The sequence below is a fragment of the Hemiscyllium ocellatum genome, chromosome 15 (genome assembly GCF_020745735.1).
Source record: "Hemiscyllium ocellatum isolate sHemOce1 chromosome 15, sHemOce1.pat.X.cur, whole genome shotgun sequence".
NCBI lineage: Eukaryota > Metazoa > Chordata > Chondrichthyes > Orectolobiformes > Hemiscylliidae > Hemiscyllium > Hemiscyllium ocellatum.
In genome coordinates, this window is record NC_083415.1 from 4614799 (window position 1) to 4638037 (window position 23239).

The following is a 23239-nucleotide window of genomic DNA, read 5'->3' on the forward strand; positions in this document are numbered from 1 at the left end:
ATTTGAACACCACTAAATATTCCAGTGGGTTTTTTTCAAATACTGATCCTGTATGTCACTGTGGCTGGATAAGTTTTTTCTTCTTTTTCTTCTTCTTCTTGTTAGCTTTTTTTCTTTATGGACACTATCAAGTTGCTTCATTTATTGAAAAGTATGTGCTTCAGATTTGCCAATGAGTGTAGTGAGTGAACTGTAGTACTCTCCATACAAAAGGCCAAAGTACAAAAAACGTTAGTATGATTAAAAATGGCACAAAGCTTAAATGCACTCAGAATAAGGTACAGAATTGTCGGCACAAATCAAGGTAAATGGTCTCGTGGCCATTTGGAAGACATAGTTACAAGGTGATCAGAACATCGAACTTAATATTCAGGGAATTCTGACTTTTTTGGAAAGAGAGGGTACAAAAGCTGGTGAGATAGCACTGTTAATAAGTGATGAAATGAGGACAGCTGTGAGAAAGTGTTTAAATTTGCAAATAATGGGAGCTTGTAAAAAGAAAAGAACAATAATTATGGATCACTTTAATCTTCATGTTGATCCGGTCAATCAAGTTGGAAAGGGTAGCTACGACAATGAATTCATAAAGTGTATTTGGGATAGTTTCCTAGAGCAATGTGTCATAGAGCCAGCTCAGGAACAGGCTGCCTTGAATCTGTAATGGGTAGTAATGCAAGTTTAAGGGCGAAAACTTGGATTGAAAACAACTGTGTTCAACTTAAATAAAGGTAATTACAGTGAATGAGGATGGAGTTAGTTAGAGTGGACTGGACAGATACATCAGCAAGAAAAAGTGAACAAGAAATGGCAGACATTTTAGGAGGTATTTCATGGTGAGGAGGAAATATTTTGAGTGGGATTAACCAACCATGGCTCAGGAAGTTTGAGGAGAATATAATGTTGAAAGAAAAAGGAGTTAAAAGTCAGTGACAGCCCTGAAGACTGGGATAAACAGAATCCAGTAAAGAAGGAATGAAAAGAAAATAAAGACAGAGAGGTTAAACTGGCGAGGGATATAAAAACAGATGATAAGAGCTTCTTCAAATGTATGAAAAGGAATAAAATGTATGAAAAGTGCTGTCTGTGCCTGTGTCAAGCATATGTTAAGTATAGACAGGACAGATCAAGTGAATCCTTAAAATAGAATATAAAGCAGTATACTTAAGAGGGAAATCAGGAGGGCAAAAAGGGGACATGAGATAGCTTTGGCAAATACAGTTAAGGAGATTCCAAAGGGTTTTTAGAAATACATTAAGGACAAAAGGGTAACTAGAGAGAGAATAGGGCCCCTCAAAGATCAGCAAAGCAGTCTTTGTGTGGAGCCACAGGAGATGGGACACATACTAAGCGAGTATTTTGCATCAGGATTTACTGTGGAAAAGGACATGGAAGATTTAGAATGTAGGGAAATAGATGGTGACATCTTGAAAAACGTGCACATTACAGAGGAGGAAATGCTGGATGTCTTGAAACGCATAAAAGTGGATAAATCCCCAGGACCTGACCAGGTGTAGCCTAGAACTCTGTGGGAAACTAAGGAAGTGATTGATGGGCCTCTTGCTGAGTTATTTGTTTCATCGATGGTTACAGCTGAGGTGCTGGAAGACTGGAGGTTAGCTAACATGGTGCCACTGTTTAAAAAAGGTGGTAAGGTCAAGCCAGGGAACTATAGACCAGTGAGCCTGATATCAGTGATGGGCAGGTTGTTGGAGGGAATCTTGAGGGACTGGATGTACATATATTTGGAAAGACAAGGACTGATTAGGAATAGTCAGCATGGCTTTGGGTGTGGGAAATTACATCCCACAAACCTGACTGAGTTTTGTGAAGAAGTGACAAAGAGGATTGATGAGGGCAGAGCGGTAGATGTGATCTATATGGACTTCAGTAAGGCATTCGACAAGGTTCCCCATGGGAGACTGGTTAGCAAGGTTAGATCTCATGGCATACAGGGAGAACTAGCCATTTGGATACAGAACTGGCTCAAAGGTAGAAGACAGAGGGTGGTGGTGGAGGGTTGTTTTTCAGACTGGAGGCCTGTGACCAGTGGAGTGCCACAAGGATCGGTGCTGGGTCCACTACTTTTCATTTCTATAAATGATTTGGGTTTGAGCATAAGAGGTGTAGTTAGTAAGTTTGGAGATGACACCAAAATTGGAGGTGTTGTGAACAGTGCAGAAGGTTACCTCAGATTACAACAGGATCTGGACCAGATGGGCCAATGGGCTGAGAAGTGGCAGGCAAGTTTAATTTAGATAAATGTGCAATGCTGCATTTTGGGAAAGCAAATCTGATACACTTAATGGTAAGGTCCTGGGGAGTGTTGTTGAACAAAGAGACCTTGGAGTGCGGGTTCATAGCTCCTTGAAAGTAGAGTGGCAGGTAGATACGATAGTGAAGAAGGCATTTGGTATGCTTTCCTTTATTGGTCAGAGTATTGAGTACAGGAGTTGGGAGGTCATGTTGCGGCTGTACAGGACATTGGTTAGGCCACTGTTGGAATATTGCGTGCAATTCTCATCTTTTTCTTATCAGAAGGATGTTGTGAAACAGGAAAGGGTTCAGAAAAGATTGATGAGGATGTTGCCAGAGTTGGGGGTTTGAGCTATAGGGAGAGGTTGAATAGGCAGGGACTGTTTTCCCTGGAGCGGCGGAGGCTGAGGAGTGACCTTATGGAGGTTTATAAAATCATGAGGGGCATGGATACGGTAAATAGACAAGGTCTTTTCCCTGGGGTCAGGGAGTCCAAAACTAGAGGGCATAGGTTTAGGGTGAGAGGGGAAAGATATAAAAGAGACTTAAGGGGCAACTCTTTCATGCAGAGGGTGGTGCGTGTGTGGAATGGGCTGCCAAAGGAAGTGGTGGAGGCACCTGGATGATTTTATGAATAGGGAGGGTTTGGAGGGATATGAGCTGGGTGCTGGCAGGTGGGACTAAATTGGGTTGGGATATCTGGTTGGACTGAAGGGGTTTGTTTCCATGCTGTACATCTCTATGACTCTATAGGGATAGATAAGTCCCCTGGCCCAGGCGAGACGTACCCTACGTTACTACAGCATGTGAAGGAAGAGATTGCTGTGCCTTTGGTGATCTTTGCATACTTACTGTCCACTGGAGTAGTACTAGCTGATTGGAGGGTGGCCAATGTTATTCCCTTGATCAACAAAGGTAATAGGGATAATCCTCAGAATTACAGACCAGTCAGTCCTACGTCAGTGGTAGGCAAGGTATTGGAGAGGATTCTGAGAGACAGGATTTATGATTACTTGAAAAACTATAGTTGGATTAGAGACTGTCAGTATGGCTTTGTGAGGCGGGTCATGCCTCATAAACCTTATCGACAAAACACTTTGATGAAGGTAGGGCAGTGGATGTGGTGTATATGGAGCTTAGCAAGGTTCACCATGGTAGGCTCATTGAGACAGTAAGGAGGCATGGGATACATGGAAACCTGTCTGTCTGGACACAGAATGGACATTGGCTGGCCCATAGAAGACAGAGGATGGTGGTAGATGGAAAGTATTCAGCCTGGAGTTGGTGACCTCTGGTGTTCTGCAGGGATCTGTTTTGGGACCTCTGCTCTTTGTGAGTTTTATAAATGACTTGGATGAGGATGTGGAAGAGTTGGTTAGTAAGTATACTGGAAAAGCACAGCAGGTCAGGCAGCATCTGAGGAGCAGGAGGATTGACATTTTGGGCATAAGCCCTTCATCAGGAATGAGGCTTGTGGCCTGGCAGCTGATAAATAAATGGGAGGGGGGTGGGGCTTGGGGGAAGGTAGCTGAGAATACAATAGGTAGATGAAGGTCGGAGAGGAGGGTGGAGTGGATTAATGGGAAAGGCAATGGACAGGTCAAGAGGGTGGTGCTGAGTTGGAGGCTTGTGACTGGGATAAGGTGGAGGGAGGGGAAATGAGAAAACTGGTGAAATCCACATTAAACCCATGTGATTGCAGGGTTCCAAGGCAGAAGAATGAGGCATTTGTCCTCCAGGTGTCAGGTGGTTAGCGTTTGGCGATGGAGGAGGCCCAGGACCTGAATGCCCTTGGTGGAGTCGGGGGGAGAGTTGAAGTGTTCAGCCATGGAGTGGTTGGATTGGTTGCTGTGGGTGTCCCAGAGATGTTCTTTGAAATGATTTGCAAGTTAGCGTCCTGTCTCCCCGATGTAAAGGAGACTACATTGGGTGCAACGGATACTGTCGATGCCACTTGTGGAGGTACAGATAAATTTCTGTCGGATGTGGAAGGATCCTTAGGGGCCTTGGATGGAGGTGAGGGTGGTGGAGGTGTGGGTGCAGGCTTTACACTTCCTGGGATGGCAGGGGAAGGTGCCTGGAGTGGGGTGAGGGCTGGTGGGAGACATAGACATGACAGAGGAGTCGTGGAGGGAATAGTTTCTCCAAAAGGCTGATAGGGGTGGGGAGGGAAATATATCCCTGTAGTGGGGTCTGTTTGTAGGTGGAGAAAGTGATGACTGCAGATGCTGGAGATCAGAGCTGAAAATGTGTTGCTGGAAAAGCGCAGCAGGTCAGGCAGCATCCAAGGGACAGGAGATTCGACGTTTCGGGCATAAGCCCTTCTTCAGGAATGAGGAAAGTGTGTCCAGCAGGCTAAAATAAAAGGTAGGGAGGAGGGACTTGTGGGAGGGGCGTTGGAGGTGCATTAGATGGAAGGAGGTCAAGGTGAGGGTGATAGGCCGGAGTGGGGTGGGGGCGGAGAGGTCAGGAAGAAGATTGCAGGTTAGGAAGGCGGTGCTGAGTTCGAGGGATTTGACTGAGACAAGGTCGGGGGGGGGGAATGAGGAAACTGGAGAAATCTGAGTTCATCCCTTGTGGTTGGAGGGTTCTTAGGCGGAAGATGAGGCACTCTTCCTCCAACCGTCGTGTTGTTATGGTCTGGCGATGGAGGAGTCCAAGGACCTGCATGTCCTTGGTGGAGTGGGAGGGGGAGTTGAAGTATTGAGCCACGGGGTGGTTGGGTTGGTTGGTCCGGGTGTCCCAGAGGTGTTCTCTGAAATGTTCCGCAAGTAGGCAGCCTGTCTCCCCAATATAGAAGGAGGCCACATCGGGTGCAGCGGATGCAGTAGATGATGCAGTGGAGGGCATCATCCACTGCATCGCCCCCCCACCATTTCCTCCGCTACATCAATGATGTATTGGTGCAGCCTCGTGCTCCCACGAGGAGGTTGAACAGTTCATTCACTTTACCAACACCTTCCATCCCGACCTGAAATTCACCTGGACCATCTCAGACTCCTCCCTCCCCTTCCTAGACCTTTCCATTCCTATCTCGGGCGACCGAATCAACACGGACATCTACTATAAACTGACTGACTCCCACAGCTACCTAGACTACACCTCCTCCCACCCTTCCCCCTGTAAAAACGCCATCCCATAATCCCAATCCGTCGTCTCCGCCGCATCTGCTCCCAGGAGGAACAGTTCCAATACCGTACAGCCCAGATGGCCTCCTTCCTCAAGGACCGCAGTTTCCCCCCAGACGTGATTGACGATGCCCTCCACCGCATCTCCTCCACTTCCCGCTCCTCCGCCCTTGAGCCCTGCCCCTCCAACCGCCACCAAGACAGAACCCTATTGGTTCTCACCTACCACCCCACCAACCTCCATATACAGCGTATCATCCGCCGTCATTTTCGCCACCTCCAAACGGACCCCACCACCAGGGATACATTTCCCTCCCCTCCCCTATCAGTGTTCCGAAAAGACCACTCCGTCCGTGACTCCCTTGTCAGGTTCACACCCCCCACCAACCCAACCTCCACTCCCGGCACCTTCCCCTGCAACCGCAAGAAATGCAAAACTTGCGCCCACACCTCCTCCCTTACTTCTCTCCAAGGCCCCAAGGGATCCTTCCATATCCGCCACAAATTCACCTGCACCTCCACACACATCATCTGTTGCATCCACTGCACCCGATGTGGCCTCCTCTATATTGGGGAGACGGGCCGCCTACTTGCGGAACATTTCAGAGAACACTTCTGGGACACCCGGACCAACCAACCCAACCACCCTGTGGCTCAACACTTCAACTCCCCCTCCCACTCCACTCAGGTCATGTAGGTCCTTGGACTCCTCCATCGCCAGACCATAACAACACGACGGTTGGAGGAAGAGCGCCTCATCTTCCGCCTAGGAACCCTCCAACCACAAGGGATGAACTCAGATTTCTCCAGTTTCCTCATTTTCCCCTCCCCCCACCTTGTCTCAGTCAAATCCCTCGAACTCAGCACCGCCCTCTTAACCTGCAATCTTCTTCCTGACCTCTCCACCCCCACCCCACTCCGGCCTATCACCCTCACCTTGACCTCCTTCCACCTATCACATTTCCATCGCCCCTCCCCCAAGTCCCTCCTCCCTACCTTTTATCTTAGTCTGCTGGACACACTTTCCTCATTCCTGAAGAAGGGCTTATGCCCGAAACGTCGAATTTCCTGTTCCTTGGATGCAGCCTGACCTGCTGCGCTTTTCCAGCAACACATTTTCAGCTCTTTGTAGGTGGCAGAAATGACAGAGGATGATACAATCTATGCCCCTCATAATTTTGTAAACCTCTATAAGGTCACCCCTCAGCCTCCGACGCACCAGGGAAAACAGCCCCAGCCTGTTCAGCCTCTCCCTATAGCTCAAATCCTCCAACTCTGGTAACATCCTTGTAAATCCTTTCTGAACCCTTTCAAGTTTCACAACATCTTTCCAATAGGAAGGAGACCAGAATTGCATGCAATGTTCCAACAGTGGCCTAACCAATGTCCTGTACAGCCGCAACATGACCTCCCAACTCCTGTACTCAATACTCTGACCAAGAAAAGAATGCATACCAAATGTTGTCTTCACTATCCTATCTAACTGCGACTCCACTTTCAAGGAGCTGTGAATCTACACTCCAAGGTCTCTTTGTTCAGCAACACGCCCTAGGACCTGACCATTAAGTGTACAAGCCCTGTTCAGATTTGCTTTCCCAAAATGCAGCACCTCGCATTTATCCGAATTAAACTCCATCTGCCACTTCTCAGCCCATTGGCCCATCTGGTCAAGATCCTGTTGTAATCTGAGGTAACCCTCTTCGCTATCCACTACACCTCTGATTTTGGTGTCATCTGAAAACTTACTACCTGTACCTCTTCTGCTCGCATCCAAGAAATTGCAACGGTGGGATTCGAACCTACACCGCCTGCCAAACCAGCACCTGAATCCAGCGGCTTAAACTGCTTGGCCACCCTACAGAGCAATTGATAAGGTTCTCCGTGGTAAACTAATGGAGAAAGTGAAGTCACATGGTGTGCAGGGTGTTCTAACTAGATGGATAAAGAACTGGTTGAGCAACAGAAGACAGAGCGTAGTAATTGAAGGGAGTTTCTTGAAATGGAGAACGGTGACCAGTGGTGTTCCACAGGGGTCAGTGTTGGGGTCACTGTTGTTTGTGATTTACATAAATGATCTGGAAGAGAGCACTGTTGGTCTGATCAGTAAGTTTGCAGATGACACGAAGATTGGTGGAGTAGCAGAAAGCATAGGGGACTATCAAAGAATACAGGCCAATATAGATAGACTGGAGAGTTGGGTGGAGAAGTGGCAGATGGAGGTCAATCCAGGCAAACGTGAGGTGATGTATTTTGGGAAGTCTAATTCTAGAGCGAACTATACTGTAGGTAGAAGAGCCTTGGGAAATGTTGATGAGCAGAGCGATCTGTGAGTTCAGGTTCATTGTATCCGGCACAGGTGGATAGAGTGGTCAAGAAGGCATATGGTATCCTTGCCTTCATCAGGCGGGGTATTGAGTATAAGAGCTGGCAGGTCATGTTAAAATTGTGCAAGACTTTGGTTTGGCTGCATTTAGAGTACTGTGTGCAGTTCTGGTCGCCACATTACCCAAAAGGAGAGGGTGCAGAGAAGGTTTGCAGGATGTTGCCTGGTATGGAAGGTGCTAGCTATGAAGAGAGGTTAAGTCGGTTAGGATTATTATTATTAGAAGAAAGGAGATTGATGGGGGACTTGATTGAGGTCTACAAAATCATGAAGGGTATAGACAGGGTGGATAGAGATAAGCTTTTTCCCAGGGTGAGGGATTCATTATCAAAAGGTCGCGCGTTCAAGGTGAGAGGTGAAAAGTTTAAGGGGGGATACATGCGGAAAGTGCTTTACATACAGGTTGGTAGGTGCCTGGAACGCGTTGCCAGGTACAGACAGGCACAGTAGATACATTTAACATCAGGACAGGTGCCTGAGTAGGTGGGGAGCAGAGAGTTGCAAATGCTTAGGAATTGGGTGATAGGTTTAGACAGTGGATTTAGATCGGCTTAGGCTTGGAGGGCTGAAGGACCTGTTCCTGGGCTGTAAATTTTCTTTGTTCTTTGACTTGGGGGTATTTGTGCACAGAACACTGAAAGATGCAGCATAGGTTCAACCTGAAATCAAGAAGGCAAATGGGGGTCGGAATGTAAGAGTCAGGAAGTCTTACTGGAACTGTACAAGGTGCTGGTGAGACCATATCTGAACTATTGAAAACAGTTCTTGTCACCTCAGTTAAGAAAGTATATTATTTCATTAGAGGCATTTCTCAGAGAAGGTTCACTAGAGTGATTCCTGGTTTGGATGGATTGTCTTATGACATCTTGGGACTCTAATCACTGGAGTTTAGAAGAATGAGAGGTGATCTCATCGAAACATACAGAAATCTTAAGAGCTTGACACAGTAAATGCTGAGAGGATGCTCCCTCTCATGGGAGAGACTTAGACCAGAGGGCATCACTTCAGAATAAAGGCACCAGTTTAAGACTGAGATGAGGACAAATTTCTTCTGAGGTTTCTGAGTCTTTGGAACTCCTTGGCACGCAGAATGCTTGTCTATATTTAAGGCTTAGGTAGATTCTTGATCAGTGGACAAATCAAGGGTTACAGGGAAAACAGGGAGTTGACGTTATAGAGTCATAGAGCTAAACAGCAGGGAAACAGACCTTTTGGTCCAACTTCTTCATGCCGACTAGGTATCCTAGATTAATCTAGTGTAATTTGCCAGTATGTGGGCCATATCCCTGTAAACCCTTCCGTTTCATATACCCATCCAAATGCCTTTTCAAATGTTGTAATTGTACCAGCCTCCACCACTTCCTCTGGCAGAACATTCCATATATGTACCACCCACTGTGTGAATAAATTACCCTTCAGTCCCTCTTTAATCTTTCTCCCTCACCATAAACCTATGCCCTCTAGTTTTGGATTCCCCTGCCTCAGGGAGAAGACCTTGGCTATTTACCCTATCCATGCCCCTCATGATTTTATAAACTTCAATAAGGTTTTTCAGCCTCCGATGTTCCAGGAAAAATAGTTCAGTCTGCTCAGCCTCTCCCTGTAGTTCAAACCCTCCAACCCTGGCAACATCCTTATAATGTTTTCTGAATCCTTCCAAGTTTCACAACATCTTTCTTAGGAATATTGGATCAGCTATGATCCTATTGAATGGCAGATTAAGAATCCAAATGGCTTATTCCTGTTTCTTATGATCTTCTGTTCATTAGTTGGATCTGAGCTGGGGCTACAGTGTGAATTGCGGGAAAGGTATACAGAAGACCCTTGTGGCCTTGAACTTGGGAGACTGGAAAAACAGTTACCTAAATGTTTTTGGTGCTGTGAGCTAAGCCCAAGTGTTCTGACTTTCCAACATAAGTTCAATAAAGGGAATTTACATCGATGATTACAAGGTGTTCAGCATCAATATTGGCGTCTCCTCTGATACTGAAGCAGTCCAGATGATCCAGACCTGTGAGATATTCAGGCTTGGTCTGATAATTTGGGCAAGCAACATTTACACCAAGGATAGAGAGGCTCAGCATTCAATAACATACAATATCAAAATGTTACTGTCAACATCCTGGGCTCAGAAATAATCACATAAACATAGAACAATATAGCACAGAACAGGCCCTTCGGCCCACGATGTTGTGCCGAACATTTGTCCTAGCTTAAGCACCTATCCATGTACCTATCCAATTGCCGCTTAAAGGTCACCAATGATCCTGACTCTGCCACTCCCACAGGCAGCGCATTCCATTGCCCCCACCACTCTCTGGGTTAAGAACCTACCCCTGAAATCCCCCCTATATCTTCCACCCTTCACCTTAAATTTATGTCCCCTTGTAACACTCTGCTGTACCCAGGGAAAAAGTCTCTGACTGTCTACTCTGTCTATTCCCCTGATCATCTTATAAACCTCTATCAAGTCACCCCTCATCCTTCGCCGTTCCAATGAGAAAAGGCCTAGCACTCTCAACCTATCCTCGTATGACCTATTCTCCATTCCAGGCAACATCCTGGTAAATCTCCTCTGCACCCTCTCCAAAGCTTCCACATCTTTCCTAAAGTGAGGCGACCAGAACTGCACACAGTAATGTTGACTACAAGAGCAGGTCAAAAGTTGGTTATAGCTAATCTTCTGAACATCCAAAGCCTCAGCACCATCTATATGCACAGGTATTGTGGACTACTGTCCACTTATTTGGATAAGTGCAGCACTAGCAACACTCAAAAAGCTCAAAACTACCTAGGACAAAGCAGTGTGCTTGGTTGGCACTCCATTTACCACCTGAAGCATTCGCTCCCCCCACTGCAGTCCCACAGGAAGCAATGTTTACAATATACAAATAGCTCAGGTTCTTTCAATACAGCTCCCAAATCTGCAGTCGTTACTGCTAAGATTGGCATGGGGAGTAGGCACATGGGAACACTGCCACCTGTAAATCAGTCACTATGCCATCCTGATTTTGAATTATACCAAGTTCCTTCATAATCTCTGGGACAAAATGTTTAAATTCCTCACTGTCTTCACTGCAAGTGTACCTAAACTATAATAGATCACCATCTACTTGAGAGCATTTCTGCTTTTAATTATCCAGTAATTCATGTCAGAAGTCTACATGTCTGGGCATCTAGTGAGTAAGGGGTCAAGCTGATCTGTGGTGAATGTGGTAGAACAGCCCACACTCGGCTCAAGTGATAAAGAATGATCCAGTGAGTGAGCTGTTGAAGGAATCTGGTAGAGCTGGTAAGGAGTTGGTACCTTCAAGAGAAAAAGGACGTAAGACGTTCGAGTGGGAGTAGGCCATTTAGCCTCTCAAGTTTGCCTCATCATCCAAATCCAGGTCATGGCTGATTTGCCCCAGGTTTTAATTCCTCTTTCATGCCAGCAACTCATAGTCTTCAATCCTTCAGTTATTTCAAAAATCTGTTTATGTCCTCTTTAAATATGTTCAGTGATCTGGCCTCCACAACTCTGAGGTAGAGAATTCCAAACATTCAATTCCCTTGTATCGTAGTTTTAAATGAGTGTCACATATTCTCTATCTCGTCCACTAGTGGAAACATCTCAATATTTACCTTGTCAAAACCCCTCAATGTTTCATTAAGATCACACCTTGTTCTTCTAAACTTGAATGACTGAATGCTTAAACTGTTTAGCCGTTTGTGACAAGTCAACCCCTTCATCCCAGGAAGCTGCCGAGTGAATTTCTTTGCTGAAGAAAGAGACCTTGGAGTGTAGATTCATAGCTCCTTGAAAGTAGAGACGCGGGTAGCTAGGATAGTGAAGAAGGCGTTTGGTTTGCTTTCCTTTATTGGTCAGAGTATTGAGTACAGGAGTTGGGAAGTTACGTAATGGCTGTATAGGACATTGGTTAGTTCACTTTTGAAATATTGCGTGCAATTCTGGTCTCCTTCTTATCGGAAGGATGCTGTGAAACTTGAAAGGGTTCATAAAAGACTGACAGGGATGCTGCCAGGGTTGGAGGTTTGAGCTATAGGGAGAGGCTAAATAGACTGGGGCTGTTGTGTCTGGAGCCTTGGAGGCTGAAGGGTGACCTTGTAGAGGTTTATAAAATCATGAGGGGCACAGATAAGGTAAATAGACAAAGTCTTTTCCATGGGGTGGGGGAGTCCAGAACTAGAGGTCATAGGTTTAGGGTGAGAAGGGAAAGATGTAAAAGGGATCTAAGGGGAAACGCTTTCACACAGAGGGTGGTACGTGTATGGAATGAGCTGCCAGTGGAAGTGGTGGAGGCTGGTACAATTGCAGCATTTAAGAGACATCTGGATGGCTATATGAATAGGCAGGGTTTAGAGGGATATGGGCCAAATGCTAGCAAATGGGACTAGATTCGATTAGGATGTCTGGTCAGCATGGACTGACGAGTTGGACCGAAAGGTCTTTTTCCGTGCTGTGCATCTCTATGACTTCTGTGAGCAAAGATTTGTTTGCACAGCAAGTTGTTAGACTATGCAGTGCACTGCCTGGAAATGTGCTGGAGGCAGATTCATTTGAAGTATTCAAGAGGGAAATGGATGATTATTTAGATAGAAATGGTGTACAGGGGGGAAAAGGCAGGAGATTGATAGTAGAGAATAGAACCACTACAGGCATGATGGGCTGAATAGCCTCCTAGTGCACTGTAATCATGTTGTAATCCTAGGAGATCAGAAATTTGTTTACTTAGAGGTTTATCATCTGAAAAGCACCTGCTCTGAAGGAATTTTAATAGTAATTTCAAAAGTTCATTAGATATACATAATTAAAGGGAAAAAGTTGCAGGACCGTTAATAGATAAAGCGTGACATTAATAACAAAAACAGAAATTGCTGGGGAAAGTCTAGGTCTGCTAGCATCTGGGTGGAAAGCAGATTTAACGTTTCAGATCCAGTGACCCTTCTTCAGAACCGACTTACACTAACTGGTGGCTATTTCAAAGAGCTGAAGACAGTAAGATGGGCTGAATGGCCTCCTGTGCTATATGTTTGTGACTGGGCTGTGTTTAATGCTATGCTAATTCTTTGTTATTCCCAGCATATTTCACAGAGGCGGAGAATCCTCACGTAGAAGCCGTTGAAGAGATTGTTCTTATTCTGCAGTCAGACCGAGACCGTGATGTGAGATTTTTTGCCAGTGCTGAGCTCCGAAACAACCCCGTGAACACCACCTCGTTTATAAACTGAAAACCTTTCTAACCAACTTGTTCAATTCTATAACTGCATGCAGTTCCTGAACTGGTGATGCGTCTGGTAAGCCCCCCCCCACCGAGTCCCACACAAGGTGGAGGTGATATCTGGGGGTCAAGTGGGCATTATCTTGGTCTACAGGCTGGATCTGGACTGGAGGATGCAGAGCACCTTCCTCTTTGTTAAATATGTGTATAGATCTGCAAAGAGCTTTTATAAATGAGGGAAGGGAAAGGGTGGGTGGGAATTGAATTCACTAACAAACCTGGAGACCACAAGCCTTACGTGCCCATATTTCTTCAACTATCTACAGCTATTTTTGAATCAAAACTATTTAGAAAATTTCTTTTTAAAACTCCCTCTGATTCTTGACACAGTTTGTTTTTTATTTCCTAACTGTCTTATTTCTAAAAATGAACTTTGCAATTTGGAAACAGTTACAATTTGGTATTCTTTATTTTTTGAGTATGTGCTCCTCACTTTTCTAATTTTGTACAGTTTTTTTTGTATTGATATACCCCCAACTGATGTACATTTGAATATTTCAGAAAGTATGCAATACAGAGATTTCAGGCACGTTTCAACTGATATCAGCTGCATTTTAACCTTTTTGAAACTTGTGGAGCTGTCTCCTAAATTTCCCCTCCCGACAGGGCAGCTACTTTTCCTTTTGCACTTTGGAAGCCACATTGAACTGCTCCCTTAGCGGATTAAGAGTTGACTTCTCAGTGGCATGAAACACGATAACTACCCAATATACTGACAGGGGAAATGAGCTGAGTGTGTACTATCCCACCAAACCCACCATCTTTTTTTTAATGAGTAACTGAGCCATGTTGGTTATGGGAAACCTAACCAGGAAGGTGCAATCGCACTTGAAACCAGCAGATTGGACTCTGTATGCAGATGTTTTAACTGTCTCCTTTTCACTTTAAATTCACATTGCTGTAGAGTTCGGCAGCACTACGAATGCAGTTCATACCACTAATGAAAAATGCTAGAGAATTGATATTCAGAAGTGCACATAATAAATATGAGGTAGAATGAGCTTTATTATTTTTAAAATTTAGTTTAAATGTTTTTATCCTCATACCAGCTGCTACGGGTTCCATATTTGTTGATCAGTATGTGGTAAGGACTTGGAGATAAAACTGCAGGTTGCTTTTAAGATAATGCAGGGATACATTATATTTCTAAATCTAACTATTTTTGGTGTTGAATTCATCTTGAATAGTGCTCTGGAGGTGTGTTGGTGCCACAGCAGTACTGTTTTCATTGTTTGTTGACTCATTCAGTGAATAAAACACCCACTACTGTTCCACCGAGTTTCTCTCTCTTGAAGTTGATGCACTGTCAAGTCTTGTGGCTCAGCAGTGAAATAGGGACTGGCGCAATTGGTGTTGCAGTTTGACTGAACAAACTAAATGAGCTGTACCTGACTGGGCACAGTGGCTGAAGTTTTCCTGCATTGGATTTGCCTTTGAGAGTGAGCTGGATCAACATGTGAAGCTTTGTGATGGGAATGGGCTTGCAACATGCAAGTTCATTGCTGTCAAGGAGGCTTTGAATATTCCCTGAATGTGTAACATTTTTTCCGACGTTTTGCCATGTACTCCTCTTTGGTTTATGGTGACAGAAATGCCTTGCATCAGGAATTATTGCCTTTGCACTTCCCTTGTTTTGATGCCGACTCGTATTACCAAGCATTTTTTATGATATGGTGTATAAGAATGAGGTTTTTGTATAGTGTAAAGGCTGATTGTATTGTAACTATAGTTACAAGTTTGAGTTTTTACAATTAACATTAAATACTGTGTTGCTGTAATACATTGGTGTGTTGTCATTACTTTCATTCCTGGTGACATTTAATCAATAATAATGTGACATTTTCTCCAATACTATCCCAATCCTGATTAAATTATCATCAAGTTAGCAGGTGGCTTACTACCAAGGTCAATTTGTAACCCTGGAAGGCATTGACGGATTCACTGTCCAGTAATCCAGAGGTCCAGGTTAATGCCCTGCAGGCAAGAGTTTTAACACCACCACAGGAGCTGGTGGAATTTCAAATCATTAACTAAAACAAACATCTGGAATGTAATAGTAGTCTTAGAAATGGTGCCATGAACCTACCATTGGTTGTTGCAAAAACCCATCTGGTTTACTTTAGTCCGTCAGCGAAGGAAATGTGTCCATCTTTCCTGGCCTGACCAAATGTACCTCCAGACCCACAGCCATTATCGTTGACTTAGTAACTGCTGTCCAAAGTGGTGCTACAGGCCATTCAGTTTGAAGTCAATTAGGGATGAGCAGCAAATTCTGGCTTTGCGAGTGAAGCCTACACTCTGTGGAAGGGTTCTTAAAATAAAATATCTTAGGCTCCTCTCTGCAACAGAATGCAGAGTATTATTTGAAAAGCGATAGATTGAGAAAAGGTATACAAAGGGACTTGGGTGTCCTTATGTACCAGTCACTGAATGCAAGCATGAAAGTACAGAAAGCAGTTTGGGAAGCAAATGACACACTAGCCTTCATTGCAAGAGGGTTTGAGTAGAGGAGCAGGATACCTTACTGCAATTATTTAAAGGGAAAAGTGGTTATAGTCTTACTTGAGCATCGGGCTTCCCATTCTCTAACCAGGGGTTGAGAGAGAACTGGTGGTTTAACCTGAGGGTCACCACACCTCTGGTGAGAGGACAAGTTGGAGAAAGAGAGCACTGCAGATGCTGGAGATCAGAATCCTAAAGTATGGTGCTGAAAAAGCACAGCAGGTCAGGCAGCATCCAAGGAGCAGGAGAATCGATGTTACTGACATTAGTCCTTCATCAGGAATGTGATGGAAAGGGGCTGAGATATACATAGGATTGTGGGGGTGGGGGTGAGGTAGCTGGAAAGGTGATAGGTTGATGTAAGTGGGGGTGATGATGATAGGTTGGAATGGAGAGAGATGAACAGATAGGACAATTCGAGAGGGAGGTGCTGAGTGGAGGGTTGGATCTGTAATGAGGTGGGAGCAGGGGAGATGAGAAGTTAAGGAGAATCCTTCTTGGTAACTTCAGCTGATGCATGAATCAAACCCACACTATTGCAGTCTCCTAGGTAACCAACAGTTAACTTGTGCTTCAAAACATTCCACAAAAAGACGAGTTCCAAAGTGAGTGGAGTGATTCTATGCTGTGATTTGGATCAATTTAGTTGAACTGTCGTTCAGTTCCACTTGGGTAAGTTGGCTTCTGTCTTCTAAACTGATATTTGAGTTTGGCTAGTGCCTAAGGACTGAACTATTCAAGTTGTTTTGATGTAATATACTTTTGGCAGTCTTAGCAATAACCAAGAGTGAAAGTGACCAAGCAAGGGGCAAATGTGTTTCTGATTGACAGTGACATTGGTCAGATGTGTGGAGCTGTGTATTTTAATGATTACTGACAGACTTGTTGAATGTCTGGACACCAAATGCATTGCAGTTATAATCTGAACCAGCTATAATCTAATCTGACATCATTTGGTTAATAACTATCAACAGTTGGTTCTGATTTTGAGTTTGAGTTTTTTTTTGTTGCTGGTGGTCAGCAATGGCATTTTCTTACTCTCAGAGCTCAGTCCCTTCCTTGTCTGGTGGTGTGGCTTTCTTGTTAGATCCTTGTAGTCCTATCCCAGGGGAGCGGAAAGTGGATATTCAACCCTTTAAGTCTGCTGTGCTATTCAGTAAGAGCATGGCTGATTTTAAAATTCTCAGCACCACTATCTTGCCTTTAAATCAATAACCCTCAATTCCCTTACTGATTAAAAATCTGTCTATCTCAGCCTTCAATGTACTCGGTATCTTCACAGTTCTCTGTGGTAAAGATTCACAGATTCACTACCCTCTGAGAGAAGACATTTCTTCTCATCTGTTTCTTAAATGAGCAATCCTGTACTCTGAGATGATGTCTGTTTGACCTGGAGTCTTCCACAGAGGGAAACAACCTCTCTCCCTTTCAACCTTCAGGGGGTTTTCACTGTGCTACCAAGCTGGGCAGTGTGGAGCAGACACTATGGACTGAATGCCATCTGCCTGTCCCAAGTCCACTTGCGATATCCTGCCCATTTGATCACATCTCTGATCATTCCAGATCACAGACACACTTGGCCAATGGTGAGGACAGAGAGAACCACATCTTGTCCTTCAGGATTGGAAACAATATAATGGAAACACAATAGGGAACCAGAGGTGGATAAGAATTGCCCCACTGTGGTGTTGAGCTTTAAAGGGGAGCACATTGTCATTCCATGTTCCCAGTAGATGCTTTCTGTAGTGGTTGTAATTAGATAAGCCAGCTTGACCTCATAGAATATGATTTCCCTGTTTGCGGCTGTTAATCTGGTCCAATCAGCGAGCCCTGGCTGACAGGTGAAAAAACTTGAGTGTCAGAGGTTCTGTTCACTTTGAAAGCCGGTTCTGAGGAAGTTGGATCAGTGTCAAGGACTCCCCACACATAAAGAAAGGGTGACTTGGTTATGGGATACAGGCCTCATATGTGGTGATACTTTTCAAAGATTGGGTTTACCTGCTTTAAGGTTAATGGATGCTATATTGTAGGAACTTTGTCTAGCTCCATCCACTAGTCATTGTCCAGCCCCCCACAATGAGGGAGCCTGAGACAAGACATATAAAATGGCACACCCAGGTACAGGCATAAACAAACATACATGCAATGGCATGCACACATACATGCAGAGGGTGGAATCTCAGTAACACTGAGATTGTGTATCAAAATGCAGAGCGACACACACTGATCTACAGATGGAGGCACATGTTGCACATGGTCACCTCTTTCTGAGGTTACATAAAAACTTCGGCCAGACATCTCTGTTCCCCTGTCCCCATTGAGAGCATTCCTTATCAGCTGTCAGATGAGGAAACCTGAACCTGGTGAAATAGGTTCTTAAAATGAAAGGAAGAAACAGCTAACAGTGGCTGGTAGGCCCCACACGACAGAGAGTTCTGGAAACAAAGTCCGTCTCCAGGGCGATGTCAAACACAAGCTGAGCAGGTACCTCCCCACACGTTGTTAGGAAACAGAAACTCTGATCCTGCTTCAGCTCAGGTCCTGATGATTTTTTCGTATCAAATTGAACATTTAGAAATGAATGATTTCAACTAAACAGCTCATATTTTGTTACAATATATTTCTTTATATTTTTCTGAAGGCCTGCTAAGCAGTGGTGGGTGTGGGCCTTTCACTGGGACAGTCAATGTGAGACAGAGCTTGTCAATGTCCTCATGGCTCAAGAAAGGAACTGTGGCCTGAGAATACATCTGGAGGACACAGGGGAGACCTTCAAATTTAAGAAGTGTCACAGCAAAATGACCATTGGGGAGCTGAAGACTAACCTGGAGCTGGTAACTGGAATCCCTGCTAATCTGCAAAGGCTCTACTACATGGATGAGGGTAAGGCCTTTGGTTGGCATGACTGCACCCCACCCCAATTCAATTGTGTGCAGGGTCAGCTGGTAAAGGGTTGCCATCTCTAGTTACATGTACCAACTGGTTTCATCACATGACCTCCTTCAAACAATCTTCCATTGGTTGCCTGACCTGTCAGCCTAGCCAATTAGAAAACAGAGTGTGTAACACTCTAAAGCGGTTGTTTGATTTCTGATTGTTCACAAAGCAGTCTTCAATGCTGTGACCTGTATTTTTACAACAATAAACAAAAGTACTGAAGGATTATATCAAACAGGTTTGCTAGTGCTGTTGGGAGGAATTTAAACTAGACTGATGGGGGAGGGGACACAATATCAATGGAACAGAGACACATCATGCTACAGCAAAGGAAGCTGCTCCCAGCTATTGGATTGACACTTGGAAGAATAATATTGCCATCACAGAAATGTGGTTAAGAGAAGGACTGGACAGGCAACTCAACCTTTCAGGGTACAGGATCTTTAGGCAAGAAAAAAGATGGTGTAAAAAGGGTGGTGTCGCACTATTAATTAGGGCGTCAATTACTGCAATAAGGAGAGATGATATCTTGAAAGGGTCTTCAGAAGAGGTTTTGTGGGTAGAACTTAGGAACTTTAAGGGGCAGCTACTTTACTGGGAGTGTATCATAGATACCCAAAGTGTCAGTGGGAAATAGGGGAGCAAATATATAGACAGTTCAGAGTTGTGTAACGGTAATAAGGTAATTATACCAAGGGATTTTAACTTTGCCAACATAAATTAGGATAGTCATAGTGTTAAGGGCTTCAAGGGGGTGGATTTCTTAAAATGTATCCAGGATTCCTTTTGTATCAATATGTTGGGATGGTGCAGTGCTGGATCTGGTTCTGGGGAAAGAAGGCAGACAAGTGCTCAATGTGGCAGTGGGGGAACATTTAGACAAGAACCTAATCTAATCTAAGAAAACAACATGGTATGGTTCAAATTCTTTTCTGGACAAGGAAAAGGATTGACTACAAAAGACTGGGGGAGGGAAATTTCATTAAAATAAAGCACAATCTGACCACAATAGACTGGGAGCAGCTCCTTGTGGGTAAGTCTACAGCAGAACAATGGAGGGCATTCAAAAAAGGCCCTGGGGAGAGTACAGGTCCACCATGTAACCTTTCAGAGGGAAATGTAGGAGCAGTAAGTTGAGAAAACCCCAGATGTCTAAGACAATACAAGCCTGGGTGACGAAGAAAAGGAAGGTTTTTAGCAAGTTTAAAGAGGACTATTTTCATGAACTTTTTCTGAACATGGTCCATGAACATACATCCTTCCTCAGATATGGGGCTCAAAATCGCACACAATATCCAAATGTAGTCTGACCAGAGCCTCATAGAGCCTCAGAAGTACATCCCTGTTTTTATGTTCAAGTCCTCTCAAAATAAATGCCATCACAACATTTGCCTTCCTAACTACTGACTCAACTTGCACGTTCACCTTGGCAGAATCCTGCACTAGAACTTGCAAGTCTCTTTGCAATTCAGACTTCTGAATTTTCACCCCATTTAGAAAATTCCATGCCTCTATTCTTCCTACTAAAGTGCAGACCTCACACTTTCCCACGTTGTATTTCATCTGCCATTTGTCTGCCCACTCTCCTAACCTGTCCAAATCCTTCTGCAGCCTCCCTGCCTCCTCAATGCTACCTGTCCCTCCACCTATCTTTGTATCATCTGCAAACTTAGCCAGAATGCCCTCAGTTCCTCCTTATAGATCACTAATGTATAAAGTGAAAAACTGTGGTCCCAACACTGAGCCTTGTAGAACACCACTTGTCACTGGCTGCCATCCTAAAAAGGTCCCTTTTATCCCCAATCTCTGCTTTCTGGCAATCAGCCAAGCTTCTATCCATGCTAGTACCTTGCCTCTAACACCATGAACCCTTATCTTACTCAGCAGCCTCCTGTACAGTACCTTGTCAAAGGCCTTCTCGAAGTCCAGGTAGACAACATCCATTGGTTCTCTTTGGTCTAATCTGCTCGTTACCTCCTCAAAGAATTCTAACAGATTTGTCAGGCATGACCTCCTCTTGATGAAACCATACTGACTTTGCCCAATTTTATCATGCACTTCCAAGTATTCAGAAATCTCATTCTTCACAATGGATTCTAAGATCTTACCCATGACTGAGATTAGGCTAATCTGTCTATAATTTTTCATGTTTTGCCTTACTTCCTTTTTAACAAGGGTGTCATGTTAGTGATTTCTCAGTCCTCTGGGACCCTCCCTGATTCTATTGATTCCTGAACAATCACCACTATCTCCTTAGCTGTCTCCCTTTAGAACTCTGGGGTATAGTCTATCTGGTTCTGGTGATTTATCTATCTTCAGGCCATTCAGTTTTTCTAGTATCTTCTCCTTGGTGATGGCCACCATGCTCAGCTCTGCCCCCTCGCTCTCTTGAATGTTTGGGATATTCATTGTGTCTTCCACCATAAAGACTGACACTAAGAAATAGTTCAGTTCCTCAGCCATTTCCTTATTCCCCACTATTATCTCTCCAATGTCATTTTCCAGCGGTCCAATGTTTGCCTCTCTTTATATATCTAAAAAAACTCTTATAGCCTTTCTTTACATTACTGGCTAGCTTACCCTCAGTTTAAACTTCTCCCTCCTTATTTCTTTTTTTCTATTGCCTTTGTTCATCTTTAGTTTTCTAATCCTCTGGTTTCTCACTGCCCTTCGCCACATTATATGCTTTCTCTTTTGCTTTTCTGCTATCCCTGACTTCCCCAGTCAGCCATGTTTTCCTCATATTCACTGTAACAGACTTCATTTTCTTCAGGATGGATCTCTGCCATGTCTCCTGAATTATTCGAGTAAAAAATGAGGTCTGCAGATGCTGGAGATCACAGCTGCAAATGTGTTGCTGGTCAAAGCACAGCAGGTTAGGCAGCATCTCAGGAATAGAGAATTCGACGTTTCGAGCATAAGCCCTTCATCAGGAATAAGAGAGAGAGAGCCAAGCAGGCTGAGATAAAAGGTAGGGAGGAGGGACTAGGGGGAGGGGCGATGGAGGTGGGATAGGTGGAAGGAGGTCAAGGTGAGGGTGATAGGCCGGAGTGGGGTGGGGGCGGAGAGGTCAGGAAGAGGATTGCAGGTTAGGAGGGCGGTGCTGAGTTGAGGGAACCGACTGAGACAAGGTGGGGGGAGGGGAAATGAGGAAGCTGGAGAAATCTGAATTCATACCTTGTGGTTGGAGGGTTCCCAGGCGGAAGATGAGGCGCTCCTCCTCCAGCCGTCGTGTAGTTGTGTTCTGCCGGTGGAGGAGTCCAAGGACCTGCATGTCCTCGGTGGAGTGGGAGGGGGAGTTAAAGTGTTGAGCCACGGGGTGATTGGGTTGGTTGGTTCGGGCGGCCCAGAGGTGTTCTCTGAAGCGTTCCGCAAGTAAGCGGCCTGTCTCACCAATATAGAGGAGGCCACATCGGGTGCAGCGGATGCAATAGATGATGTGTGTGGAGGTACAGGTGAACTTGTGGCGGATATGGAAGGATCCCTTGGGGCCTTGGAGGGAAGTGAGTGTGGAGGTGTGGGCGCAAGTTTTACATTTCCTGCGGTTGCAGGGGAAGGTGCCGGGGGTGGAGGTTGGGTTGGTGGGGGGTGTGGATCTGACAAGGGAGTCACGAAGGGAGTGGTCCTTGCGGAACGCTGATAGGGGAGGGGAGGGAAATATATCCTTGGTGGTGGGGTCCGTTTGGAGGTGGCGGAAATGGCGGCGGATAATACGTTGTATGCGCAGGTTGGTGGGGTGGTAGGTGAGAACCAGTGGGGTTCTGTCTTGGTGGCGGTTGGAGGAGCGGGGCTCAAGGGCGGAGGAGCGGGAAGTGGAGGAGATGCGGTGGAGGGCATCGTCGATCACGTCTGGGGGGAATCTGCGGTCCTTGAAGAAGGAGGCCATCTGGGTTGTGCGGTGTTGGAATTGGTCCTCCTGGGAGCAGATGCGGCGGAGACGAAGGAATTGGGAATATGGGATGGCGTTTTTACAGGGGGCAGGGTGGGAGGAGGTGTAGTCCAGGTAGCTGTGGGAGTCAGTCGGTTTATAATAGATGTCTGTGTTGAGTCGGTCGCCCGAGATAGAAATGGAAAGGTCTAGGAAGGGGAGGGAGGAGTCTGAGACAGTCCAGGTGAATTTCAGGTCGGGATGGAAGGTGTTAGTAAAGTTGATGAACTGTTCAACCTCCTCGTGGGAGCACGAGGCAGCGCCGATACAGTCATCGATGTAGCGGAGGAAAAGGTGGGGGGTGGTGCCAGTGTAGTTGCGGAAGATGGACTGTTCCACATATCCTACAAAGAGGCAGGCATAGCTGGGGCCCATGCGGGTGCCCATGGCAACTCCTTTAGTTTGGAGGAAGTGGGAGGATTGAAAAGAGAAGTTATTCAGGGTGAGGACCAGTTCAGTCAGTCGAAGGAGGGTGTCAGTGGAAGGGTACTGGTTAGTGCGGCGGGAAAGGAAGAAGCGGAGGGCTTTGAGTCCTTCGTGATGGGGGATGGAGGTGTACAGGGACTGGATGTCCATAGTGAAAATAAGGCGTTGGGGACCGGGGAAGCGAAAATCCTGGAGGAGGTGGAGGGCGTGGGTGGTGTCCCGAACGTAGGTGGGGAGTTCTTGGACTAAAGGGGACAGGACCGTGTCGAGGTATTGGGAGATGAGTTCGGTGGGGCAGGAGCAGGCTGAGACAATGGGTCGGCCGGGGCAGGCAGGTTTGTGGATTTTGGGCAGGAGGTAGAAACGGGCGGTGCGGGGTTGTGGGACTATGAGGTTGGAG

The 23239-nt window shown here is 45.4% G+C and overlaps 1 protein-coding gene across 1 annotated transcript in view; it reads left to right on the forward strand.

Annotated features, from left to right (window-relative positions):
• Nucleotides 1-14797, forward strand: part of ppp4r1l (protein phosphatase 4, regulatory subunit 1-like) — a 139458-nt gene extending 124661 nt beyond the window's left edge. Inside the window, exon 20 of the mRNA XM_060836247.1 lies at nt 12848-14797. Within this exon, the coding sequence (XP_060692230.1) occupies nt 12848-12996 (149 nt within the window). The 3' untranslated portion in view covers nt 12997-14797. The remainder of the gene's footprint in view (nt 1-12847) is intronic.
• Nucleotides 14798-23239: the final 8442 nt, after the last annotated feature.